This window comes from Odontesthes bonariensis, chromosome 5, assembly GCF_027942865.1.
Source record: "Odontesthes bonariensis isolate fOdoBon6 chromosome 5, fOdoBon6.hap1, whole genome shotgun sequence".
In the NCBI taxonomy this organism is placed as follows: Eukaryota; Metazoa; Chordata; class Actinopteri; order Atheriniformes; family Atherinopsidae; genus Odontesthes; species Odontesthes bonariensis.
This window is the reverse complement of record NC_134510.1, coordinates 8,545,791-8,564,204: the sequence shown is the minus strand read 5'-3', so window position 1 is coordinate 8,564,204 and position 18,414 is coordinate 8,545,791. Positions and strand designations below refer to the sequence as shown.

General features: G+C 41.6%; 3 protein-coding genes across 8 annotated transcripts in view; 1 reads left to right on the top strand and 2 right to left on the bottom strand.

Annotated features, from left to right (window-relative positions):
* vps13b (vacuolar protein sorting 13 homolog B) overlaps nt 1–1,097 on the top strand; it is a 310,547-nt gene extending 309,450 nt beyond the window's left edge. For all 6 annotated transcript variants that reach the window (XM_075464765.1, XM_075464763.1, XM_075464764.1 and 3 more), the window contains exon 68: nt 64–1,097. In XM_075464765.1, coding sequence (XP_075320880.1) covers nt 64–312 — 249 coding nt within the window. In that variant the 3' untranslated portion in view covers nt 313–1,097. The remainder of the gene's footprint in view (nt 1–63) is intronic.
* On the bottom strand, nt 579–14,244 carry rgs22 (regulator of G protein signaling 22). The gene is made up of 24 exons (XM_075466453.1): nt 14,223–14,244; nt 14,105–14,133; nt 13,952–14,014; nt 13,686–13,865; nt 13,513–13,598; nt 12,560–12,738; nt 11,567–12,128; nt 11,218–11,379; nt 10,966–11,110; nt 10,462–10,584; nt 8,940–9,041; nt 8,017–8,211; nt 7,574–7,666; nt 7,048–7,238; nt 6,798–6,960; nt 5,272–5,436; nt 4,325–4,408; nt 3,648–3,806; nt 3,264–3,443; nt 3,015–3,185; nt 2,766–2,897; nt 2,111–2,210; nt 1,498–1,609; nt 579–1,424 (listed from the first exon to the last, which is right to left on the bottom strand). The coding sequence occupies exons 1-23, from the start codon at nt 14,242–14,244 to the stop codon at nt 1,503–1,505; spliced, it is 3,393 nt and encodes a 1,130-aa protein (XP_075322568.1). The 3' UTR covers nt 579–1,424; nt 1,498–1,502.
* An 816-nt stretch (nt 14,245–15,060) lies between these two features.
* Nucleotides 15,061–17,974, bottom strand: fbxo43 (F-box protein 43). Its single transcript, XM_075466555.1, has 5 exons — nt 17,169–17,974; nt 16,305–17,054; nt 15,930–16,032; nt 15,433–15,627; nt 15,061–15,309 (listed from the first exon to the last, which is right to left on the bottom strand). Exons 1-5 carry the CDS (start codon nt 17,972–17,974, stop codon nt 15,061–15,063), a joined length of 2,103 nt encoding a protein of 700 aa, XP_075322670.1.
* Nucleotides 17,975–18,414: the final 440 nt, after the last annotated feature.

The following is an 18,414-nucleotide window of genomic DNA, read 5'->3' as shown; positions in this document are numbered from 1 at the left end:
AGAATTATTAACGCAACACTCATCAAGGCAGAGTTGTGTAAACAGCCGTCTCTTCTCCCTCAGGCCGACGGCCTCCGTGAGCGCCTTTCAGAGCAGCAGTATCGGCGACTGGTGGATTACGTGATGCGGGCTTCCCAGTATATCTCTGCCTCCCCCGCCTCTCTCCAGCTGCAGCCCCCAGTACCTCTCACAGAGCCCCCACCCGCCGTTACAAAGTGCTACCGCTACTTGGTGGATCCTGCCTTTGCCAAGGTGTTTGTTAGCAAGTTTACTGTAGTAAAGAACAAAGCATTAAGCATCGGATTCCACTAAAATCATCTGTGGCTTTCTGAGACTGAAAGGAGTAAACGAGATCAGAACTTTTCTTTGCAGTGTTTAGAGTAAGCTTTGAAAGAAATCCTACACTCTGTGCTTTGTCTCGTAAAAGTTAGCTTTTTCATTTATGCAAAACCTACTTTTTAATGTTAACATTCATTTCCTCCCCTGCCTTAGTTATGTAAAGAATTTGTAGGCGAGATATTTTCTGATACAGTAAACTCATCAACCACGAAAAACCATGAATGGAATTAGAATCTGTTTTAATCATAGAAACACATGTCGTTTGGACATTTCAGTGAGTATGTACTAAATTGAACACTATAACATGAGTCTTGTCAAAGTTAGACTGAGTACTTGGTGTGAAACCTCCTCGGGATAACAGACAGAAAAGTTAGAGCAGACATGGATAACTTTGATTTGTTTCATTTCTGTCAAAACAGTCCGGAGTGGTTCACTCTGCAGAACAAGCTCTGTGTTTACATTCAGCATATTGTCTTCTGCCAATGTAAAGTGCAATATTATATACATGTTGATGGAGGCTACAGATACCAGCTGTTGACCAAAATGTTTTTAGATGATGTAACATACTTTTTTGACAATAACACTGTTCTCTGTACCTTGTGTCGATGCCAAACCCTAATGATGCAAACGTGTTATCATTGCCTTTTATATTGTTGTACCACTGAATTCTCAATATGAGATTTAAGTCCAATGCCTTTGTCGAGTAAATCTATAATATATGAATAGAGAAACCTCTTTATTAAAAATAACCTAGAAACTATGAGTCATTGGTTATTTTATCATCAGTTTACTGCACTTAAACTGGTCTCGTGTGGAACTATGACACTTACACTGTCCAGTTAACGTGGTTGGCGTTAACTGGACAGTGTAAGTGGATGTTTGTGTCACGGTTTCAGAAACCACTCTTACATCATGCCGACCTGACCTGAAATGTCCACCTCATCATCGAGATATCAGTGGCAGCTCTGTTCTCAGTTTGCACTCATCGTGCTCTGATAACGGTGTCAGTCTGTTTGTCCCAAAGCTGCGATGCGTGACATCACTTCTGATACTTCTGTCTCATTTCATGTTGCAGGCTCTGACACCTGCAGTAAAACATGAAAGTGTGTTACGCTTATGAGATGAAAATAACTCTCAAGTGTGTCTTCAATCTCTTACATTGTTCACTTCCTGTCATGTCTGTTGCACTGCTTGCTGTCAGTTCTGGAGGATGGCTGCCGGGAGCTGTGCTTACTGCTTGCTGACTTGATGCAGCATTCGGTAGAGGAATCTGGTGGGGAGGGAGAAAAAAGAAAATAGGCAGAACAGCGTTAGGCCACTGCTCGTATGGTTATTTTTATGTCTTAAATACTGTTGATGCGTTAAAAACTCCATTATGTGGACTGCGTCTCCCTTTGGGTCAAATGGCACCTTGATGATCTCCACATGTGTTTCTCCTCTACATCATCCCATTAAAACACCATTTGTGCTATGCTTCATATCCTTGTATCCTCATTTAGTTTGGGAACTGGAACTTACCCCTTCACAGAACATTGAAAATTAACGGACTAGCCAAAGTGGCTGTTTGGTCCAGTGACAATTCTGTGGACTGCGTTCATTTGACAGCACTATGGCTCTGACTGCCAGGTAATATCAGAGCCTTGGAAAGTGTAGCTTAGATTTTACCACAGATAAGACCAAATGACATTCTCTGACTAGCAGTAGTGACCCGTCAAAACGTTGAATACTTGAGTTTCATTAAGCCTGAGAAGGAGTCGGGGCTTGTGCGTACCCGAGACTGTGGAGGAGGAGGTTTCCAGCTGACTTTGTCTCCTCAGGAGCAGCTCCTCTTTCTTCAGGCCTGCCATGTACTTGGAGTATGACCACAAGAGCTGAAGGAAAATGCACAGACATCGAATCTAATGCGATTAGAGAAAAGCTTTAACAGAGGATTGAGTCTATCCTTTACAGTTTGCGGTTGGGACTGACGAGTCCTTATGTGCACTTCATTAAGTACTTAAGTTTATCTGAACTGCAGTTATCGTTTCAATATGTTAGGTTTTCAGATAGTTATCAAGGGAAGTTTGCATATAACATATTTTACAGATCCATTTTCAGCTTCATCCTAAAGCTTTTAAAGAAGGTCCATGAGGACGTTTCCCCTCTTATCTGAGACCTGACTTTGATGACCGTAAAGTACACGTTCGACAAAAAAGACCATTTAAGAGAAGAGTAAAGTACACCATCTTTGTTACTGCTTAAATATTTGGTGGAGTTAGATCTAAGGAAGTATCTCCTTACCATCCAGTTAGAACTAAGTGATGAGCTTCAAGTGGCTTTCTATTGAAGCTCTTTGGATTATCGTGACTTAGACGGCTGAGAATCTACACACATCCTGAACACTATAGAGTAATGCTTCCCCATTAGGACCAGAGAGAGCTTCTTACCGGCTGCATGGGAGTCAACAACACTCTGCTTTGCGTCTGCCTTTTTTCACTTGTTCCCTCTTGTTCTGTTTCTTCATCTTCTGTCTCCTCCTCCTCTTCTCTAAAACATGACTCTTGTCTCTCCTGCTCCTCCTGTACAAACAGGATATAGTGTCAATTTTTGACACTACATTTAATTTTTCTCATTACATTGACCTTTTTTCACATTTTGTACACACATTTTAGATGAGTTCTTCTCTGTATCCTAACCTGTGCGCTCCTCTCATCTTCCTCCTCCTCTTTCCTTCTCTGTCTGCGTACTCGAGCTTTGCATTTGACTCGTTTCTCCTGCAGTAGAAGAAGGAGCTGCTCCTCTTGGATGCTGCTGCTAAGCTCTTGAAACTCTGTCCAAAACTTCAGCAGTTCACTGAACACCGACATCTACATGAACAAAAACATGCAAGTTTAGTTTGAAAAAACAGAAACCATATACCAACACTCCCTGGAGTCACACAGCACCTGCGCTTCCCTGAAGATGTAAGGGCCCAGTTTGTGGCGCCTATCCAAAATATGCTGGGCCTGATCAGGTGGGATATCTATCTGCAGAGCTGGGGGCATTGAAGAGTTGATGAAACAGCTGATGATGGTGGAGATCTTTTGCTGGATGGTGGCCTCATCGCTGTGGGAATGACAGAGGTCCTGCGTTTAGGAAGACAGACAGAGAGGAATGAAAGCTTACACGAGCAATTCTGTGATACCACTCCTGCTGAAATGTTTGGAATTTAGTTTTTCCCCCATTCAGATAGGTCAATTAGGGTTAAACATATCGTATTGAAAAAGTCAGGTCCAATTTTTTTTCTATCTCAGGCAGGTACATCAACCTCTAGGTATTTTCTTTTTTACCTTGTACCTCTGCACCTCAAGCCAGAAGCGAACATCATTTTCCAAGAAGCCTCCCTTCAGAGAGACAAAGTTTTGGAACTGCTGGCAGGTGGGGGGATTGAGAAGGATTCTTCGAAACACCAGAATCTCTTTGGAAGAACTCATCCACAAGCCCTCAGCCTGCAAGGAGACAAGACACCCATGATATTTCAGTCGACCTTCACCTAAAGATAAAGACTTTAAGAAAACAGATATTTGTGGTGCAGTAAATGTTGTGTTCTCATGAACAGCAGTGAGTGTCAGACTGACCTATGAGTTCACAATAATACAACAACAATAAAAAAAAAACATGTTATTTGCCAATGATGACATAATGATCCTAAATATGAGTCACAGTAATGTAGTAAATTGAACTCCTTCCTGTAATCACCCTACCTGCAATTTGAAATGTTCATGTTTTATATCTGCGTTCTACTGTGGAAAACACTCTAAAGACTATTAAAGAAAGGTCAGTAATGCTGATGCCTTCATCTTATTTATCCTGGATCCAATTTGGGAAAACTACCCTCAAGGCCAAAATGGTGTTTGACAAAGACGATGCTTGAAGCCAAGTCATGAACAAAATCACACATGCTGTCAGACCAGGAAATGCCTTACTTCTCTCCATTGACTATATTCCCAACAGGATTTCTTCTTACCTTCCAGGCTTCTTTTCTCACTTTGCGTCGACGGAAGATTTGCTGCGAGAGCACACAGAAACATGAAGAGTCAGAAGTCAGACACTGAGTAAACCAGGACTTAGAGGAGACACTGAACACCTTTCAAAGCTGCCTCTGTTGCTCTTGGCAGTAACTAAAGTGCCCTCTGTATTTTTTATTTTTTTAACCTTTAATCTTCTCCGTCTTAGTTTCCTCCGATCTCCTCTCAAATATCTCTTAACCTTGCTGATGTCTCCCTCCTCTTAAACATCTTTTCCACCCTTCCATTCTCCTCCCATCCCAAGTGTAATGCTAAACTGCGTCTACCACTCATTACTTAATGAGAGGATCCGTGTCAGCAAACAATGTAAACTTGATAACATAATGATGCAAAGCAGCGGAACCTGCAGTTTACGTGTTACCACCTTATGAAGCAACCTGAGACGGCTGCAGGACAGTGGCAGCATTTAGCGGTTGCTCACACAGCACTAATATATGTTTGGCTGTCTCATCTCTGCTCACACTTGTGGCCATTATTTAGCAGGAATAGAATTCAAACCTAGCCTATATTAAAACTATAACTCTAACGAGTTAGATACTGTAGGTCTGACACTTTTCCATTTCTGTGTTGGATGTCATGCATATATTATGTAGCATATACTGGACATGGAAAGGCTTATAAAGCAGCAAAAACAGGATTTACTGTTGTCAGCAAGTTACGTATCACTGCAATACTCAGTAGTCACTCTCAACCCCGTAGTATATTTGGCAATTTGATGTGTGTAAATATATATATATATAATTTTTTTTTTCCAGGTAATATTCTGGCAATAGCAATTTGCAGTTAATGTAGTTCCTGGCAGTCATTATCTGACAGCTATGGACTTTCAATACAACCAGCAAAAGCTGAGTTTTAGTCTGAATGACTGACGAGTCAGGATGTCCACCTTAGGTTTACTTTTCCGTCGCTCAGTGAACTCTGCTGTGGACAGAAACAAAGGCAGCCACGTTTCCTCAATGTGATTCCTGACGACATCCTGGATCTCCATGGCGACTGGGTTTGAGAGACACTCTAACTTCAGACGCTCGAGTCCACCTGTCAAACGCAGCATCTACAAACATGCAAAGGGGCACAGTGGAGTGCTGTGGTTATAGGCGTTTGCTATGAATGCTTAAGACATGTAAATAGATTTCCTTCAATAAAACCACATGAAGAACACGTGACGAGAGACAAAAAAAAAAAGACTACCCACTGTGAGAAACCCTACAGAAAACTGCTGTGCTCTTAATCATTCCCACAAACCCTGCTCTCTTTATCTCCCCTCTCTGCTTTTTGTCTTCCTACAACGATCTGGCCATGTCTCCCTTTTTAGATCTCCTTTTTGCTTTCTCTCATTTGATTTTGCAGGCACACAGTGCACGCATACACGCACACAGGCGTTTGAAATGAGAACCAGCCATAACACTGGAGTGGGAGTCAGAAGATGAAAGAGGGCCATTCTGTGACAGGATGACTGAGTGACTGAAGCAGTAAGGGGCCGAAGCAGTAAAGCTGTCAGTCTCTCTACATCGCACATACAGAAGAGAACCAACAGCTAGATGCACCCAACAGCTGCCAGGGCCGGTCCTTACAGAGCTGGAAGCGCTAGAATTGGCATTCACATTCAAATGCAGCTCTGCAAATCACTTTGAGTCAATTTATAAGATGAGGATGATAAAAGATCTTGCACCAGAACTGAATTCATGTCAACGCGGGTACATGGATTTTGTTAGATAACATCAAATAAAATCTGTTCAGATGAACTCATTCTGATGTTTTGTTGTTGAGTTTGGCAGGACTGTGAGGTTTTGTAAGATAAAAGACTGGAAACCACAGTCCTATCTCACACAGAAAAACAATGTTCTCCGTGTCAGAAATATTATGAAGCAACCCTTCTTGGGTGCCCAAAAGAGAAAATCAGTTCAACTGCTTCATGTCCCATCTACTCATCCCGACTCTACAGCCTCCTGCAGTAATGTAATCCCAGCATCCAGAAACCTAATCTCAAACTATAAATGTCAGGACACATTCCATCCTACTGTCATTGTTGCTGGGGCCCATCTTTGTCTTTCTGAGTTCAAACCATACTCTTCTCCTTCTTCTCATTTTAATTTTAAACATGTTGTCTCTCATCCCCAAAATACCCACTAACACCCTTCCTTCAGAGCTGTCAGCATGAAGTCTGCAGGATGCCAGAAGAGATGGGGAGGTTTGTGAGAGCTGCAGAAGCCTCCTTTTATCAAATCTGGATGCTGAGCCCCGCTGCAACTCCAAATAACATCTCTTGTTGAGATTGTCATGTCCCAGGCAGACTGGTTCCACCCCTGTCTCTGTGAGGCTTTCTCAAAAAGTTAACAGTAACGGCTCCACCAAAATGGGCACATTTACAGATAAAGTGAAATCATCTTTAAATAAAACGACTGACTGACATACATCGTTCTGTTGTTTTCCTGTGGCAGGACTGTCAGAGCCAAAGAAGTACATCCTGTTGAGGTATTTAGCAGCAATATGAGACGACCTCTCCTGTCTTACGGCCCTGTCCTTCTGAGGAGTCCTCCTGTACTCCTCCAGATCCAGCCAACACATCAAATGGATACTGCACATAAGCACAAACAGTCAGAAGCAAAATAACAACGATAATAACTGGACTGGGTGTTAAAAGTTGTAGAATTATACAGGTCACCTGGCATCCTGATTCTGTAGGAAGGACATAAAGTGTCCAATCTCATGAGGCTGATGAAGTAAGGATTCCAAATTGTAGCGGCGGTAACTCAGAGGCACACTGAGCCATGAGTCGAGTGCGTGGGAACCCTTTGAGAAGCGAGCTGAGATAGTATTAGATGGAGAAAAGGGCGTAGACCTGCAGGGCTCCCTCTGTGGAAGAGACCCGGCAGGAGGAAGGAGAGAATAAAGGACAGAGATGGAGCCAATAATGTCAAATATCAGTATAGGTGAATTCAATTGTGATCACAGCCTGCCTCACACATCCTCACATCTCCTCAAAGGTCACTGTTAAGTTGGGAGCTGTATGGATCCTGTCTTTTTTAGTATATAAAAAGCAGTATCACACTATTTCTAAAAGAGTCTTGAGACAAATGCTCAACATTATTCCTAAGCAATAGAAATACTTCCCAGATAGTTTCACTGACTGTGTCGTTAACTGAACACCTGCATGGTTTACATGTTGAAGCTGCGGAAAGAAAGCAGACCTGCTTCAGCTGCCGCTCCGATTCCTCATACAGAGTCCGGAGTTCCCTGAACTCCTGGCTGTCAATGAAGCGCACCTCATCCTGCACACACACCTGTACACACACAGAAAATCAACTGCTGATAAGTACTGAGTCATTTCCCCAGCCAAATGACTCCAGTGAATTTGTGAATTTTACACTGAATGGTACACGATGGTTATCATTATCATTTTACTCCATTTCCGGATGTTTTGGAGTCAAAGAGTTTGGGTAAAGAAAAAAAATATTGGACTCATAAGAGTAACTAATTGTTTTTATTCATAAACACACACATTCTTGGTGCTTTCTTGCTTTTAGAAAGAGGAATGTTGATCCTCTTGAAGGACATGTTCTGTGATCATAAGGACCATGAAACTTACAAACGAAACAGAAGGAAAATGACTTTGCAACTGAGCAGTGTTCACCTGCTGGAAGGCCTCTTTGTCTCCGTTGACCAGCAGAGTCCATGGCTCCAGCAGGATGCTCAGTGCGTGCTCCTCAACCTCGTCAAAGAGCTCCTCAAAGGCAGGCAGCAGTTTGCTGTGCACGTCCCGCCTGACCTCCTCATCCACATCGATGCTCCTTCTGGCAGAGCTGAAAATATAAGTGGACGAAAGGAGCTGTAGAGGAAAGGAAAAGAAAAACCATCTTCACCTCAGAAACATTTCTCCTTAAAACCACAATCACTTTCATCATCACCGTTGCTTGGTGCCCTCATACACAATAATCCTATCTCTCATCCGTGCTGCCATCACACCACATAAATGTCCCTCTTCTAACCCTCTTGGCCACAGCATGATGGAAAGATCTCTAAATGTCATCCCTCTGGTGACCAAAAGGTTAACTGATGGAAAATAGATCTCACTGTGAGGTATTCTGGACCAGAGCCCTCTGTTCCCCTCCCTGGTCTTGCTGTAGCAGAGCAGTGTGGTTCTGGGTGACTGGACTGGTGCAACGCTTGGGGGGTCTGACTCACTTGTTTTTATGAGTTTAAATTTCTCCACAAAGAATAGGAGTGGTGAAGACGGTAGAGAGCAGCAGAGAGGAGAACGGGCGAGGCAAGCCAACAGAGCACAAAACAAGGGCAGGTGTGTGTGTGTGTGTGTGTGTGTGTGTGTGTGTGTGTGTGTGTTTATAAAAAGGGAGGGTATGATGACTGATGGTTGTTTTATATAACATTTAAACAGCTTTATTTTCTGAAACTTTCATTCTTGTGATTTTTGATTTTTCTTGGCATCCATCTCTTCTCAGCATGAGGCCATGTGCGTGCGTGCGTGCGTGCGTGCGTGCGTGCGTGCGTGCGTGCGTGCGTGCGTGCGTGCGTGCGTGCGTGCGTGTATGAGTTGACCTGCGCCTCTCTTTGTACTCTGTAGGAGTCCAGTCCATCCTGGTAGAATAGCTCATGGTAGTGCTGCAAATCTGTCCAAAAGTAGACGGCATTTACCCACAGCTGAAACAGGGGGAAAATGGAGACATTAAAACACAGCTCTTTGCTGGCCACTATAAGTTATATGCGGATAATTATTTACAGCCACGATATCATATGTGATGGACAGCATTAATGTGCAACTAAAGGCAACTTTTTGAGAGATGTACACATAAAAGTATTTGTTTGTCTTTAAAACATCCATCCATCCATCCATCCATTATCTATACCGCTGAATCCGTCGATCGGGTCGCGGGTGGGCTGGAGCCTATCCCAGCAGTCAATGGGCGAGAGGCGGGGTACACCCTGGACAGGCCGCCAGTCCATCACAGGGCCACATAGAGACATACGAGACAAACAACCATGCACGCTCACACTCACTCCTAAGGACAATTTAGAGATGCCAATCAACCTAACATGCATGATTTTTTTGTGTCTTTAAAACAGTGCTCATAAATTAGTGATGCACACAAGCAAATTACTGATACAGTTGACACCTTGTGGTAACCTTTATAGTATAAATGAACAACATAAGTGCACAGTTATCCCACCTTTCTATCAATACATTTCCAGGTGAGATATCAGAGATTAAAACCTCTTAAGGGAGTGACAGTGGAAACTTCTGAGATCTAAAGCCCTTTGTCATTTTAATGTGGGGTGTCTTCTAAAGAGCTCTCCAAGGCCTTCAGGACAAAGGCTGTGGGTGTGTAAAAAGATATTCAAAAAGATCTCCAAGTTAGTTGAGATGAATCATTTCAATGTTAATAGAATCACCTACAATGACCAGTTGTGAGGACTGGCCACTCTGCAGATAAGTCTGCAGCTGTTGTGTCAAAAAGCATTTGTTTACAATCAAAAAGAGATCGTATAGGAGAAATAAAAGAGCAAAAAGAACATCAGAGGAAAAACTACAATGACCATATGGGCAAGGACCAGACGTTTGGAATAATGAACTTGAGACAGAAGAATTCTAAATCATTTCAAAGAGTGTTTGAAAGAGCTTGAAAGTTGAGGTTGAACTGGAAGTGGATCTGTCAACGTAGTAATGAATCTCAGCACACTGGCAAATCCACCAAGTAACAGTTCAAAATGAACAAATGGAGGGATGGCGTTGTTTAAGACCAGACTGAAATACCATATGAAATCCTCCACACATACAAAGGGTAAAAAGAGAGTATAACACGTTAAATACTTTCCAGCTGAAGATATTTTACATGCAAGTGTGTTAAAACACCTACAAGGACATACTCATTTTCTTCTATTGACAGCTTAGTTGAAAAAATGACTGAAAAAGATCACTTTCCTCGTAGTGTTGTACAAGTGCATCCACTTCATCTGTATACACTGTGTCAAGGAGCAATAGATATATATATATAAAAAAAAGCTAACAAATTCTCTACTTTTTTTACAATCTTATGTCGTGACATCTCATAGCAGTTTGTACCTGATTCCCAGATTGTTCACAGAAGTGTGTGAAGTATAACCCAGCACGAGACTCAACGAAGAGGGCCTGTAACATCTGTTTAACTCCTCTGCTGCACAGTAACTGGCCTCTGCCAGACAGCAACTGATGGAATACAAGAATGAATCAACTTGTAAAAAAGCAAATGAGAATATGCTAAATTATTAAATGTCCATCAACAATCAATAGTTCTCCAGGAGACATGTAAACCTGTCTCGTACCTTAAGGGATTTAATACATTTCTCCAATTAACTGTCTAAAATCTAATAATTAACCAATTTATAAGAATGTAAAATAGATATGGAAGAATTACCCAGATTTTTTTTTTCTATTTGGACCCATTACCTTTCCTAATTGTCACTTGACTGATCCCACATATTGCATCATCTATTTTGAAAGCTAAAGCAAGCAACTTGATTTAGAATAAAGACCAGTGATAACTGCATGGCAGGCAGCCAATGTGGTATCATAGCTCAAATGTCCTACCTGTGTAAAGGCAGAATGGGGGGACCGAGGCAAGCACGTGTCGAGCTGGAGGAAAGGCAGAGTTTTAGAGCCATGGCAGGGCTGTTCTGACGGGGAACAGTAACAGTACTCCTCAAAACACTGGGATGTCCAGTAGCGTGGAGTCCTGTGGGCAGTGATAGCACATTTTTAAACAGCTTATGCAGTTTAAAACCAACCACATTAAAATATATAAAGGATACAGTTTTTGTTATTAACATTAATATAAATCACCAGTAACAGAGCAGAGACTCAGTTAAGCAGGACTGAACTGAGCGCAGTTTCTCCTCTGTCCAGCAGGGGGAGGTAGTCAGTCCCAGCCTGGAAAGCAGCTCCACATTCAAACTTCTCTGACTGCTACTCAGGAGGTACCAGCTCCTCATTAGGACCAAATACCTGGAGCAGACACCAGATTACATCTGATACACTTATTTTCATTTCGTTTTACAAACAACCTTTGTTGCTCTGGTAGGGAATTCTTTATCAAAACATGACATAAGAGAGGGAAATAAAATAAACAAATAAAAATAAAGAAATCACATAAAATAAGATTCTGTATCATGATGCCTGGTGCAGTATTTACCTGTTTTTCCGCTCACTCTGTTGAATAGTTTTCAGTCTCTCTATATCCAACCAGAGATCAAATAGTTTCCGTCCTTGTGTTCCTTGCAAAAATTCCTTGAACTCATCCAAGCCACACCTTTTGCCATGGCAACATGTGCCATGCCAACACATATCAAGGGGATTTTCTTGGTTTGTTGCTCTACTCCCCACCTTCCTGTTCTTCTCATCCCATTCTTTTTTTTTCTCTGTTATAATCCCCCTTGTGCCATCTGGAACTGTCTTGCTGTCTGCACCTTCTGAGTGTTTCTTGTCTCTGGTGGTGCAACTTGGCTGGTATCCAGACTTGCTGGCACCTTCAGAGGTGTTTGCCAGCTTTTGACCATCTACCATGTCGACTACATCTTCCAGGTACTCGAGCTGTTGTTCAGGAGAAGCAAACATCCGGCAGCTTGACTCTCTGAGATGTAGCTCTTCTCTAATATCTGCTGACGGCCCGCTGACGCCGAGGCTCAGGCTCAGCTCTATTTGGGAACTGTGGAGTTTCTGAGTCTGCTCACATTTCATGGGACAGGAGGAGAAACCTGATGACAACAAAACAGAAGTTTTCTGGCTCTCAATAGCTGCAATTACATTGGTGATTAAACGATTCGTGTTTTTTTCGTGATATTCCTTCATGCCAAGAGATAGACGAATATTGGTCATGTTCATATACCCTCTACCACTAAACATTAAAAGTTTACTCTGGCTGTCATTATGTTAACTTGTACTACTTTTTATGAATTGGATTTGAACGTATTTGATTTAATTGGATTATAATTGGACCAGATTGGGCTTTTTTTTTTTTTTAAAGTGTTTTCACATGACTTATTGTGAATTGGCACTATATGAATAAACCTGATTGGACTGAACTGAATTTCTTCCAATCAGGTTTACTGACTGCAAGGTTTACTGCCATCAACTTGACTCGAAACTGAAATTTACGTCACTCTTAAAGTTGAAAATTCATACTTACCTTTATTTGCTGAAAGATTCTCTTGAGAATGTGACGCCATCCACACTTTCAATGCATTGTTGTTTACTTGGTTAAATTGGGAGTGACCATCCAGTTGTGGGGCTGAAAGAGTGGGTCGACATGAACTCCTCTTGTGGTTAAAGAACTTTGGGTCCCACTGAAACAACAGCTTGGCTAGTCTGGAAAACACCAGAGATGCACCGCGTATCAGAATTTTACTTACCTGATGTACTTAAACTTGTTACCATTTACATATTACTGCTTTTATGTGCAGGTGGAAAGTCACATTATGTATGTGCCGTGCGTGTCAGTCAGTCATCTGTCATGTGCAGTATAAGGAATTAGGAATAACCGGGCGGAAACAGGGCTTTCATTGTAAATACAACTTAAATTCCAAGATGCTACTGTAGTAAATTAACTAAATCTGTCTGTGCAGATGACAGATTTTGTTTTTCTACATGACAGTGCTGTAGATGACTGGTTAAACTTTAAAATCTGTCTATCCACTTTCTATACCCACAGGTCGCCAGTCCATCACAGGGAGCAGAGACAATGCATGCTCAAAAGTTAAGTTAGAATCAGCAATTACCCTTACATGTGGGAGGAAGCCCCCGCGTGCAGGGGAGAACATACAAACTCCTCAGCCAGGATTCATACTAGGAACCCTCTTGCTGAGACAACAGTACTAATCACCACAATAACATAAGCCCATAAAATAACCAGGTTGAAGGCGTGTTAAAATTACATTAACATTATAAGGCTTGTTTTTTTTTTTTTAAAGGCACATTTAATCAGACTTTCCTCGATATTTAGTCAAGGAGCAAATATATTTCTTATCTGATAAAGTAAAAATGGCAATAATAATAATAAGTGATTCAAACCAGTGAAAATAAGTGGAATTATATTTGTTTCATACCCAAGAATTAAAACCATTTTCAGTCCACGTGTAATACCTGTATTCATAGTAGCAATCACTCTGAAGGAAAAAGGGCAGTCTTTCCTTTAAGATCCACTGAATTCCTTGCTCTTTGTCTAGGCACTGTTGAGATTAGGGAGATGATCCTTGAAACAAGCCTCAGACATTTCCACTCAAAAAAATTCAACTTGTGTTTTCCAGACAACTTACACACACAGTGTAAAGGTTGTCTACTGGAATCCTGGTCAGCTCTGTGGGGTCAGCATTAAGGAGATGGGATTTTCTGCGTTTCAGTTCCGTTCTGATTCTTCTCGTGACAAAATCAGCTGCTCCGTTCACCAGCTCAAACAGTCTAGTGCTCCGATTGTACAGCAAAGCCACTGTGAAACACTTGGAAAATAAATAAATAGTATGAGAACGGTAGAACTATATACGTTAGCTATGCGTTGGGTCTAAATATATTACGCCTTCCTTACTGGCAGACTTAAGAAATCATTGAAGTAGTGAGCCAATACATCATCAGAGGCCAGAGAGCTTTCCTGAGTTAAGTAGAACGTAAAAACAAACGTTGAATTAGGCGAAGTATGGACGTTTTAAATCCAAAACTGCAGTGACACAAGCATACTCACAAAGTTGCCAGCAGTAAGTTCAGCAAATTCTAAAAAGAAAGGAAGACTTCCAAGTTACAAAAATCAGGATAAGTTCCAAAGATCCACTAGACTTGAAAGTGTAAGGTGTTGCCCTTACCTGTCAAAATGTTTCCAAACATCGTTTACCCCAAACATACAAAGGCCCGTACCGTGTATTCTGCCACAAAAGCAGAGCCAGACAGTCACTTTCAGCAGTGTAATTACAGACAGAGCAGGTTGCTATGGAAGTGGACTTATTTTCAAAACACAGGGGGTAGTAAAAGTTTAACTGGAAAACTGTTGCAGTTCCTCTGAGAATTCAAAAATCATTTAATTCTAAATCATTCACAGAAATCAGCGTGTATTTGTTCAAGATCACTTAAATGTAAAGTATGTATGGATTTAAAAAAAATAAAAAAATTTAAAAAAATAGCCAAACACCAGTGACATTGTTGTTGCAGTTAACACATGACAGCACTAGATGGCACCAAACAATGCAGAATTTATTTGTGTGGACTACAATCAAGATACTCACGAATGAGACAAGTTTGTATGTAAAAATATAAAAGAAAAAAAATATATATAGATTTTAAAACTGATCTGAACACACAATAGTAAAAGTTGAAAAAGTCCAGAATTCCAAAAAACACTGTATAGTCAGCGTGAATTGAAAAGCACATCACCAGTTCAATTGTTACTGCTAATGAGACCTCCTTCACATACATAATTAAAAACATACAAGTAAGAACTGTGTTGGGAAAAAAAAAAAAAAAAGAGTCAGGACTATACATATACAGGGACATACACACAGTTAACAGCACAGACATTGCTTATGTTCTTCCTGCCCAAGCCTCATCTTTAACATTTGGTCTTGATAAGGAAAAAAAAAAATTATAAAAAATGCTAAAGGGACTTTGGCAAAGCAAAATAGCAAACATGGAGTTCACCTTCTGGGCTCAGAGTCTTTTAACATTTCGCTTGCTTTGAGCACTTCCTGGAAGTAGATTGTCCTTCTTGCAACGGCCTACAGACTGACTGCCACAATCTCTGGAGCCATGAAAAGCACACAGGCATGATGTGCAAAACTGGAAACTACAGTCAGCTCTGCTGCACACACCCTCCCGTTTCACAGAATGACACCTTGCTGGGTGCTGACATCTAGGGCAAGGCTTGAGGCACTCATCATTGAAAAGGGTTTTGGCAACCTGGAAAGAAAGTTATTTTAAGTTTGTTTTAATGTTTTTGTTAACTTTGTTTGAAGTCAATTTCCTCCTATCTGAGAAAGAATAAATGTACATTATTAATCATTAAAAGCTACAACAACTCACCTCAAGAAATTTATCTCGTTTGCTGCTGCTGGCTGACTGCAAAGTGCTGTGCTGTAATGGGGTTAAAGTGCTATGTGCCGACTGTGGGGTGCAGTAGGTGGAGGTCCTGGACTGGGCCTGAACCGTCTTCAAGGCTGACCTTTTCAGCAGGGTAACTCTGGTCGTTGCATCAGAGACGTGGACAGCACCACCAAGCTGTGACAACAGCAAAAAGATCTGTAATTTCCACTTTGAGGATTGAACATGTATGCAGTACATAAAGGCTGTTTCACAGTAGAGTAAAAAATGCTGATCTCTGAGCTTAGACCTGTCCTACAGCAAGCAAGCAAGTCATAGCATTTATTTTCTATTCAACAAAGAAAACTTGGTATGTATTAGCACAAAGCTAAAGCCACAGATGTGCATCTTGCAATCACATACCTACTAAAGACTAATTTCTCATTGACCAGGCTTCAGTTAAAACAAAATACATTTTTAAAAAAAAAATTAAAAATTACCTCAGACACAGCTTCCACTTCCCTCAGATGGTTTCTTCTCCTTAAAACAGCTTGCGTGTCCTGCTGGATTATTTCATTCCAGCTTTTGCACACCTGAGCACACCTTTCAAAACAAATAATAGCATGTATGAGACGATATTCTCAGCCATTTTTCACTGGCTATGCGCATGACTCTTCAACAAGCCTGATCTGAGCAATGACCAATTAAACACATCATCACTGTAATGAATGACAAATGGGGAAATGAGCAACTCAACCTATGAATAGTTGCCAGTTGATGTGTTAAAGAAAACATACATCAAAGAGGAAACAAGACTTCACTTGTTAATAATAAAAAAAAAAAAACTGGTTTGTTGAATAGATTAAGTCTATCACCTGCAGATGCTCCCAGGATGCAGCTTGTTGAAAATGAAAGCCAAGATGTGCCTGAGATTCCTCTTCCTCAGCTCTGTGAGTATGTCCACCTTCCCCAGACCCATCTTCCTGCCAATCAGCCCTGCCAATGGCATAGTTGTCCTGAACATCAATGGGGTCTTGACCAGTGCTGCTGTAGACTTTAACTCTTCTTTCAGACTTGGACTTTGACCAGCAAACATCTGAACTTTGTGCTGGCACATAGCATGAACCAGCTGCAAGGCTGGAGTGAGAGAAAGATTTATTGGGGTTGCACTGAGAGGAGTCATGACTGGAGTTGAAGGATCGGCATTATAAGGTGTTGTATTTTCTAGCTTCGTTGTAGTCACCCTTAGTGGGGTGTTATAGTTATGTTTAGCCGAGGCCAAACCATCAGAGGTCAGGTTATTAAAACATTTCTCTGATAAAATGCTGCAAGGGGTAGCATCATCAGCAAAAACCTCATCTCCTTCAATATGGCCGTGGCACTTAAAAGGATGTTGATGCTTTCTATCTGCCAGGTCTTCCTCAGACTGAGAACCACCTTCTTTAAGTGTAGAAAGCCTGTGCTGACGCTGCAAACGGGAACGTCGCTTTGCATCTGCCAGATTTGGGGTTTCACAGTTTCCTCTGGAAGTAGAGCGCAGCAGCTCCTGGAATGAGCCATCGTGGTCAATCGAGGAGTCTTGGGATTTATCAAGTGAACTGAAGCCACTATCCTCACACACAGACCTGTTTGAACATTAGATAGGGTTAATCTGAACCTTTTCCAAATTCATTACCCGTTTTAGCTCAATGTTTATAACAAATGCAGGAAATTAAATGACTGAAGAAGACAGCCCATACCTGATGTATTTGGGTGTTTGTGTGAATGATGGTGTGCGCAAGATGCTTGAGCCATCACACAGGATACTTGTCTCACTGTTTACTGGTGATGGAGAGCTTTCTTTAATTGAAGCTGGCAGGGATTTAGCATAGCCCGGAGTATCCGTGTCAAGTTGATCAGAGGCAGAAATGTTTTCATTGAAATCCATTTCTGTGAGTGACACACTTCTCGCAAAAGAGGAGAAGTGACCAAAGTTGAGTTTGCCATCTTCAAGAGTAGAGGTCCTCACCTGCGTAAAGAGGAGACGTCGTTTCCTGCCAGAAAGAGGTAGATCCTGGTCCAGTTTTAAAGTGTTTGATGGTCCCCCAGTCAAAATATCTAAAGAGTCAAATGATGCGCTAAGCCAGTGTTCAGACCTGACACCTATGGAGGACTCTGTCTTTATGGCAGACAGTGACCTTATGTTGTCATTTTTAGCTGTGGTGGATTTCCACATGAGAAGTTTGTGTCGCGATAAGGCATCTCTTTTGTGTACTTTAGGAGTTTCACACCAGGTAACTGCTGAGGGCCGTAGTACTTCCCTGGAGTCTTTGCCCACAAACCTGACTGATTCTCTGTTCCTCTCTTTGGGTGTGACAGGAAACTTAAGGTTCTCTTTCGGAGATTCATTGAATTCTGCTGGAGACAACGATTTACAGGAGTCGACTTCGCTGATGCTCCTTGGGCTCTGGAACAAACCCGAGTATCCGCTGTCAGAGCAGTCATCATAACAGTGCAGGCCTTTGTAGCTCCCCAGGTAGACGTTTGATTCAGGAGTGCACTGCATTGTCTTCTTCCTGTGTGCCCTCAGGTCAAGTGACCTAAAGACAGCAAAAATGTTTAAATAAAGCTACTATAGAACATGACATTTAAAAAACCCACAGCAGCATGAATTGGTCAAGTATAATATAACTTAACGGGGACAAACGACACAAAAGTTCAACAAGGCTAAACTAGCTTAAAAGCATTTTGTGTGTCAAAAGTCTTATGTCTGTGGTGTTATAGCTGGCTCACTTTGTGATAAGAGGAATTAATGGATACAAAAAGATTTCACGAAGGCTTTTGATTAGTTCTGTCGGTGTACAACTACCTGTAATACCATCTATCAAAGGAAGTTAGCTGCTCGAGCATTCAGCGGTTTTAGAAGCGTTGCTATGAGAGCGCGCGCTGTGGATTTAAATCCCCTGTCGCGTGTGCTGCCGCTGTAAAGAGAGCTGTAGCCGCCAA